The sequence below is a fragment of the Xiphophorus couchianus genome, chromosome 2, assembly GCF_001444195.1.
Source record: "Xiphophorus couchianus chromosome 2, X_couchianus-1.0, whole genome shotgun sequence".
In the NCBI taxonomy this organism is placed as follows: domain Eukaryota; kingdom Metazoa; phylum Chordata; class Actinopteri; order Cyprinodontiformes; family Poeciliidae; genus Xiphophorus; species Xiphophorus couchianus.
The window spans coordinates 13904214-13912907 of record NC_040229.1 but is presented as its reverse complement, the minus strand read 5'-3'; the positions used below and the strand labels follow the sequence as shown (position 1 = coordinate 13912907).

Below are 8694 nucleotides of genomic sequence, written 5' to 3'. Positions count from 1 at the left end.
GTTTGGAGAAACTTTTTAATTTAAAATAATAAAAAATGTATTAAAGTGACGAAGTTTAAGGTGTATGAAGATTTTTTTCAAGGCACTGCACAGTAATGTGGTCAAATGAATTCAAGATATCCCTTGTGAAATAAGCTTACCACTCTGTATCCAAAAATGTACAAATTCCCTGATGAAAAACAAGTTTTGCTAACATATTTGACTTTCACATTTGTTATTGTGCGGATTTCGTCAGGGAGAAATTAAATTCAGCTTACTTTTGTGATTTAATTGTCCAAAAACAAAATGAATGAAAAACCACCATGTAAGGAAAAATTACAGTATTTATTCTTATGTTAAAACAAAACTACATATCACAATATTTTCTAAAGTTTCACAATGCAGAGATTAAAGTAGTACTGTTTATGTGATAAATTATTAAAGTAATGTCTTCAGTAGGCCAGCCAGCTTGCCACTGAAATAAAAAGTGTTCTTCACAAGAAAAAAAATCAAAAATATTACTGTCATCTTTTAAAATTCTTTACAATGTTTATGTATTTTATCCATTTCTGTTCTGCAATGGAAACGAACATAAGCAGAACATAAGCTTCTCAATCTACTTATTATCATCAATTACAGAGAAAATGCATTATCAAATACTGTAAAAAAAAAAAAAAAAAAAGAAAGAGAGAAAATGAAAAAGCTTTTTTACAGTATTTACTCAGATGGTCGGAAATCCAGCAGTTCATTCTCATCGTTCTCTTCAGGTTCGTTGCTCCATGTAGTTGGAGTTTTGGCAGCGCACTCTGCCTTTCTGGTGAAATGTCGATGCGAAGGAGCCAGATTCTGATGCTGCTGTGATTTGCTGGGTGAAATGTTGCCCGTGGTTTGAGCTGTAGCACCGTTTGTTTTTTTGTCTCTTGTGTGATTCTCCCTGTACAGCTTACAGGATGCAACCAGAGGCTTTCCAATGTCCACCTGCTGGCTTTCTGTGTGCCGCAGATTACTGTCCTTGTTAGTATAGTGTAGATCCACCTTGAGTACTACTGATTCCTATCAAAATGACAAAGGAATCACACTCATTGTAAAATGAATAAACAAAATGTTAACAGAAAATGAAAAAAATATATTAGTGCCTACATACCTTCAGCTTCTGGAGAGAGCAAAGTCTTAAAGTACAGTCAGGGTTAAGCGTTTCATTTAATAGTAGTGAGTCCATATCCTCCGAGCGACCCGGTCTGGAAAATATGTCTTCCATTGCCTAAGGAATGAAACCATACAAATTTTGATTAATATTACATGTGTTGAGTAACTACAATAAAAATATTTGCTCTACATCACCCCTGGCAAATTCAGAAAACAAACTAACCACACGATGGCAGTATAATCCGAGATTACACATACAGACATGTATTGCACAAGAGGAGTGTATGACACTGCTTTGATTTCATGCTTTGTCATTGGTTGCACTATGCTGGAAGCCCATATTTGGAGAGGACTTCCTCAGACATGGAAGGCGGGGGTGTTAGTGGTCATTATAGAAACCGGGAGTGGAAACTAACTACATTCTATCACGACCAATGTGGAATTTATGTAAATACAAGCTGCAGTGTTTAAATCCAATACTGACAAATATTTGCGATTGAAGGCATGAAGGAAGTAATGTGTGTTTAAGATCTAAATTTGTGCACACTGCACACCTTTTTTTACTCTCGTTGTATGCCGTTATCACCTTTCAGATCTATGTATTTCCTGCTTTGATAACAGTAAAGTCTGAAATAAAATATCTGATTGTTTAAGTATAACGTAAATACTTACAGGGTTGCTACTTAGCATGACAGTACAGTCCTGGGTTTGATCAGGTGTAGTTTTTATAGTCGCAAAAGCAACCAGTACATTGGAGAACAGAGCTGAGAAGCTGACTTCCACTTTCACACCACATAGAAATGTCAGCTGCTTCTTTCGTGGCAGCTCTGAAAGAAGAAATGAAAACCTCTCTTATATATAAACAAAAAAAAAAAAATTTCCTATTCAGACTTATTTCCATTTAAAGAATGAAGATTTTATTTTCCAGAGCTACGCACTGCCTTTCTGCAATTTCAGTTAGCCAACTTAAGCAACACAATAATTTCTGTTCAAGAAAAAATCTCACCCAGATTGTGATATCAAAACTGAATTTCACAATGGGTAAAATTCGTTTTAAGTAAGTCTGACATGTTTAAAAATAGCCTCAATCGAAGTAAAAACAAAAATAGGTATTGAACCATGAACAAGTTCCCTATTTTGAGGAATCAAATACTATGACTGGCCTTTTTTTTAATGGTATTGAAAATATCTTAAACCACAACCATTTCTCATGGGCTTTCACAGGCTGTGGCATAGGATCTATGAAGATCACTGAACAGTAGATTTACTCTTTTGAATTCATGGGGCACAAGTAATAAGTAAATTGAGATTAGCTTTGAGGAAACCTATCTGTCAGGGTGTGTTTATATCTGGTATCAACAGCAAAGTTTTCTTAAGAACCTAGACAGAATAAAACACAGATGGGGACTTCTCCATACTCACCATTTGCCTGCCTCCAGCAAACATTTCGTAGGTGTAGTTCTCTTGTGTGACCTGCAGTTCGAACTTTATCTTTGAGGGATCGTGGTTCTTTCATGGTGTGTTTTATCTCCACTGCCTGTTTGCCAGTTACGAGAGGGTCTTTACCAACATCTGATTTAGAACCAAGGAGAAAGTGTACGTTAATGATGACACAAAGCCAAAACTGACTTGTATTACTGTGCTGTAAAAAGTATTTTCTCCCTTACATGTTTCTTCCCATTTCTTTTTTGTCACACTTGACGTACAGTATATGGTTGGACTAATTTAAATGTCAACAAAAGACAACCTGCAACATTCTAATATTCTTAAAGCTATTTACAAAAAATTGTGTGGAAGGAAAAGACAGACATGAAGACTTTTGAAAAGTTTTACATCTAATGTAAAACTAACTCAGCATTTCAGAAAAATAACATAATATAGTATGACGCTTTCAAAACAAAAGAACTAAAGTGAAAAGTTCACTGTCTTACTCAAAGTGTTTTACCTTGAAACATAAATCAAATTTTGATTATGCGGTATGACCTTAAACCAGCCTCCATGCCAAAAAAACCCACCAACATGCCTGAAATAAAACAGTTCTGCAAAGAAGGTGCCAATATTCCTCCAGAGTAAAAGCTTAATGGTTGTTTTTACCAATATTGGTGGCTCATTCAAATTAGGTTTAGGTTTTCACATAACTGCCTCCTAGGATAACTATTTTTCTTTAATAAATCCAAATAGCTTTTAACTCGAATTAACTTTGCTTTTAAAACTAGTTTGATGATCTGAAACATTTAGGTGTGGGAAAAAAAATTCTGGAACGTGACAAATACTTTTTAGCAGCATTGTTCAAAACATCAGGGGACTCTGAAATACTAAAATGCTTTAAAGGTTTTAGTGAAAAGTTGATGTATTTCTCTTCTGATCATGGGACTGGATGAGTTCTCCAAATCAGAAATGATGAATGAGTACGTTATGGAGGATATGATTCACATGAGCAACTTTGAGGAACTGGGGATATTTGAAAAATTTAATAATGTTCAAAACAACTGATTTGTCAGCATTATAATTTTTACAAGTTATTCTATGGAAATTCAGAAAATATAGAGATTTCAAAAGCTGACAGTTGTTTAAAAGACCAGTGCAAAATTGGGGAAAAGAAAAAAAAAAAGAGGATGTGCCTTTGTCTGTGGCTCCTAAAAAGATACATTTTACTGAGATAGTTTTCTGACCAATCGCAAAAACAAATCTACATATTAGTTTGTCTAAATAAGTTCTCGAGCACTTCGACACAGATTGCCATCAGCAAGGGCTCATGTCTCGCTTCTACCGATTTCTGAGTGACCCCTTGAGAGCGGAGGCAGGGGGGGTGCCGAAACGGCAAAGCAGCTGTCTCGTTCCACGCAGCTCTCAGGTTTCTTGGTGTTCTCTCGCCAACAGTGTGAATTTCCAAAGAATGAGGTCACATGCTACTGGTACCCCAAAAATGTATTTCCTCAGAGCCCATCGAAAAAGACAACCATGCTTTCTCAATGGGAGAATTTGATATCCTTACATCTGTGATCAGTTGACCACACCAAAAAAATACCAAGTAAACAACATTAAAATGCAGTGCTAGGGGTCATAAACCTTGTCTGTGCTTCAGGCAGCATATCAAAGGACAACCTGTTCCCTTCAGTGCTGTTTACACTGAATCTCTTGGGGCCATTACAAAATAACACTGAAAAAATTTAACCGAATAGTAGATAAAGTATTAGATGCTATTATGCGCTAGTCTGACAATTGCTTCTTCAAAAAGTTTCAAAAAATAAAAATTGAACTGATGCCAAAGGTATTTCTGTAGTACTTTTGAAACACTCACCTTCAGACACTCGCTCTAAGACATGCGTGACTTTGGCTTCCTGGAGAATATGCTTGTTCAGGTACTTTGTGAAGATGCCAGTACTCTTGCCTCCATCCTGGACCTCGTAGGCCTCAGCATCCTCGCATCTGAAAAGATTTACAAGGTTAATGTGAATCATACAATAGTTTTCTTTGATGTTGCTTTGGTTTTCAGTGTCGACCATTTATTGTTTCAACACTTAAATAACAATATTATCTATATAAATGTATACATACGTGGCATAACCATACACTGTGTTCCCATTTGGTCTCAGTGACTTAATGACTGATGGTATACAACCCTGGTTGTACCTAAAGAACATTGTTTGAAAAAATTCTGGTGAGATTAAATTTTTTTTTAATTGATACATCTTTTTGTTCTCTCCTATGAAAATTGAAGTTGATGAGTACACATACCACTTTCTACAGGTGTCCAGCAGGATTACACTCATGGCAGTCTGCCTTTCTTGCATTTGATTCATGACCCTCTGAACACAGACACAATTTTTGGTTTGGTACGGCTGTGGAGCGTCGACTGCAACCAAATAATTCCTCCCAGCATGCTCATACCCATGACCCGCATAGTAGAAAAGCCCTGTAAAGTGAAAAGAAATTGTATTAAATAGGAGTTCAAATCTGCTAATTTCATAACGAAGGGATTCTAAAGTCCTGGGGTGGAAAAAACGAAATATTACATCACGATCACAAAGAGAATCAAAAGGACAGCTGATGTCTTTTTTAAGACACAGATCACACTAGTACAGTATTCTAGTGTGCCATGACCATTTCCTTCTTGTTGCTATTTTATCATAGACACAATTTCTAACTACGCGTCTATACTAGTGTTTCCCTTTCCACTGTTTAAGAATAGTATTCACTTACTTCCCTTTTAACATTCAAAACTACTTTTTGATACTAAGTGCTGTAACACATCTTTAATAAATAAATAGTTTTTATACTAATGGTTTTTTTCTAAAGTTCTGCCTAAATCAAGTCTAGTAGCCACTTATAAAAAGTGTTCTCATCTGCATACTTAAATACACCTACATGATTATAAACAAGACAATAGTTCAGGATCTATGAAAAACAGCAAAGGATGTGAGAAGGGGAAGTTAAAAGCAGCATTTCACAACTGTGAGATGCTTAATTCACACTGCTCAGCACGTAGCTAATTTAGTCAAAAATAGACTCACCATAAACTCCCCTGTCAAGAAGCTGAATGAATTTGTCGATGGCAGCCATCATCTCCTGTCTGGTGAGGTCCAGCAGGGAAACCACCCTAAACCCAAGCTGCTGCAGCAAGTTGCCCAGCTCGTGGACGTCCATGACGGGCGCCATCAAACCAGGGTGGCAGCTGTAATTCAAGTTGCCAATGAGAAGGGCAACCTTATCAGTGGCTGAAAGAGAGAATGAGATGAAGAAAGAGCAAATTATAGCGATACTTTTCTTTTGACTGTGCATTAGAAATGGTGTCTTAAGCGAAACTGTACCTGTTAGTGGAGGCTGTTCAGGTTGCACTAAAACATTGAAAGAAAAGCAACACAAGATTAGCATAAGTGAAAAAAGAAATGAGCTGAAATAGTAGAACCCTTTGTGGTTATTACTGCATTAAACAAAGCATGAACCATAAGCAGAAGAAATGTTGGTTTCACTTCACATCACTTTCCTGCTTTGTGTCTAAGACATGGACTAAGCACTATTTGGAGACTCACAACTTCCTTTTTACTCCGAAGAAATGGGAAAGTACCTCTACCACAATGGCAAAAAAACAGCAGAACAGAAGGAGTATGAAAAAAATCTTGTCTACCTACAGTTTCTTTTACTCAGAAACAAAGACAGTTATGCAGGAGGAAAGGATAAAAATTAGGAAAATATGTTTACAGTTCTGTTTGAGACTTACCAATATTGATATCAACAGGCTCTGTCCATCTCTCTTCTAGGACGTTAGATATCGAGCACAGATAGGATCCGCCATGTTCTGCTGTTACACCATCAAACTGTAAGATTAAAAAATCTAATTACTTTTATTTAAGCACACTTCCACAAATGCAAATAAGAGTTTATCAATTATTTCCCGACCTGTTTAAACAATCGGGTTGGGCTTAAACCTGAGCAATCGTTATCAGTAGCATAGTAAGCAAACCTTTATTTTCTTGCCTCACCTGCAGTATATCACTGGTCTTGTCCAGCAGTGGCTGTCCATTTCTGTACCACTGGTAGTGTGGAGTGGGGATGCCAAAGGCAGCACAGCGAAGGGTGAGTTTTGTTCCCAGTTGAACTGTGTCTGGTTTGGGATTGATAGCGATGTGAGGCTCACCCTGCCAGTCAACTGGCAAACCTGAAAAGGGGCAGAGATTGTTATACAGGTATGGAATTTGTCTTATGTGGAACATATGGCTGTATAAATTAAATTAGCATAATACCTGATTTATCAATGTCCAACACTTTCACCTTCACCCATTCGCTGAAGACGTAATTATGAAAGTGGTCATTGACTCGGCAGACATATCGCTGAGTTTTAGAAGCTCTTATAGTCAGGTCTGCTTGAGTACCACCAGGCACCTGACGAAAAAGCATGTGTGAACACATTATAATGTTGTTAACTGAAATCAAAACTCTCAGTCATTTCACCCCTTCACAAATTTCTAGACACCAGTTAGTCGTTTTTTTGTTTCCTACTACTTCTATTTGTTACCCACAAACAAACCATTTCAGATCAATGTACTCAGCTGTTGAGTACCCATTTATTTCACTTAGAAGATGGTGATGAAATGTGGAGATAAAATAATTAAAAACTTGCACACAATACAATTGTATGTTATTTTCTGATGATAACGTATAGCGTATATATATATATATATATATATATATATATATATATATATATATATATATATATATATATATATATATATATATTACGTATTGGGTTGTACCTTTATCAGTATTGAGACAAATTTCTGACAATTGGTGTAAATAAAGGTAGTAATTGATCATTAAAATTAGTAGTGCACGATGTGGAATGTGGCAGTAAGATTCAAAGTATTCCTTTAAAATACATATACAAGCAATTTACTTGGATCTATAACAGCTTTGACGAATTTCATAAGCGCTGACAGATCCAAATAAGCATGAGAAGCAAAATAAATACAAGATTGTGTATAAGTACTCAAAATATTATATGTACAATTGAATTAAGCTGTGACTATTTATTCCCATAATTCATGAAAATACTGAACTCTAAAGATACTCAATGGTACATGGACATACAAAATTGTTTATTTCTGAAAAATAATTCGCAACGAGTGGGTGAGAAAATGAACGCTGCAAGATATTTGTTGTACTTACGTAATCTATTGATTTAAATTAAAATATTTACTTTTACAAATCAAAACATCAGTTGCCGACTTGTGGTGCCTTGTTAAAGGTACGAATTGAATTGTTCTACGAATCGAACAGTGACGGCTCCATTTCACCAAAACATCCATTTCAACATTTGTGGCGCAAATGACCAATTCGAGATCTCCCGTTTCAGGACAAACAAACACGGAAAAAGTTCACCAAAGTTTAACGTTTTAATAAATCCCCTCACCTCCTTCTCATCTTCAGAGAACCACTGGTAGCTGAGAATGCCTTTGCCCTCAGCACGGACTCGCAAAGTCACCTTGTGATTCACGGGTACGCACACGGAGACAGGGTGGCGCACAATGACGATTTCTGAAACAAATCACGACAGAACATCAGTCATATGAAATCACACGCCGTTGTGTTTGTTTTTACATGGATCGTACTGAACAGTGCGGTGGCAAATACAAACCTGTAATCATTATGGGGCAAGATCCAGTCATTTGTGCATTTTCCTCTTCTTACATCAGACTGTAAGAACAACACTGTTAAAAAAAAAGAGTATATAAACACAAAAAAAAGTCCCTAACACATCCGGCTGAATCACCCATAAACGTTCACTTCTCATTTCGTTTTAAGTAACGTTTTAGTTATTTTTGCTACGGTTTGTAATATTTTACTGCATACCTGCCGTCAGCCTCGGACCTGATGAGCAGTTCTCTGATCTCTCACAGAATGTGCTTTCCTGTCCTAAGCCTAAAAAAACTTCTAATATATAAACTCCCTTTCCCGGAACAAGAGAAAGCGCACATACATTACCGTAATTGTACTATGAGAGCATTCAAAATACAGGCAAAACGTGAAATTATGAAGAAAAGCCCGTCAGAACCTTTAATTTTCGTC

General features: G+C 36.5%; 1 protein-coding gene across 2 annotated transcripts; it reads right to left on the bottom strand.

Annotated features, from left to right (window-relative positions):
* Positions 1–305: 305 nt before the first annotated feature.
* malt3 (MALT paracaspase 3) lies at positions 306–8591 on the bottom strand. Of its 2 annotated transcripts, none has more exons than XM_028038505.1 (15): positions 8479–8582; positions 8264–8322; positions 8039–8163; positions 6870–7008; positions 6609–6784; positions 6347–6443; positions 5937–5963; positions 5640–5843; positions 4864–5041; positions 4684–4758; positions 4427–4554; positions 2548–2697; positions 1798–1952; positions 1124–1240; positions 306–1032 (listed from the first exon to the last, which is right to left on the bottom strand). In XM_028038505.1, the coding sequence occupies exons 2-15, from the start codon at positions 8292–8294 to the stop codon at positions 697–699; spliced, it is 1938 nt and encodes a 645-aa protein (XP_027894306.1). In that variant the 5' UTR covers positions 8295–8322; positions 8479–8582; the 3' UTR covers positions 306–696. The 2 variants fall into 2 exon arrangements, with proteins under 2 accessions (XP_027894306.1, XP_027894298.1); XM_028038497.1 differs by having other exon boundaries at positions 697–1032; positions 8264–8336; positions 8479–8591.
* Between the last annotated feature and the right edge of the window lie 103 nt (positions 8592–8694).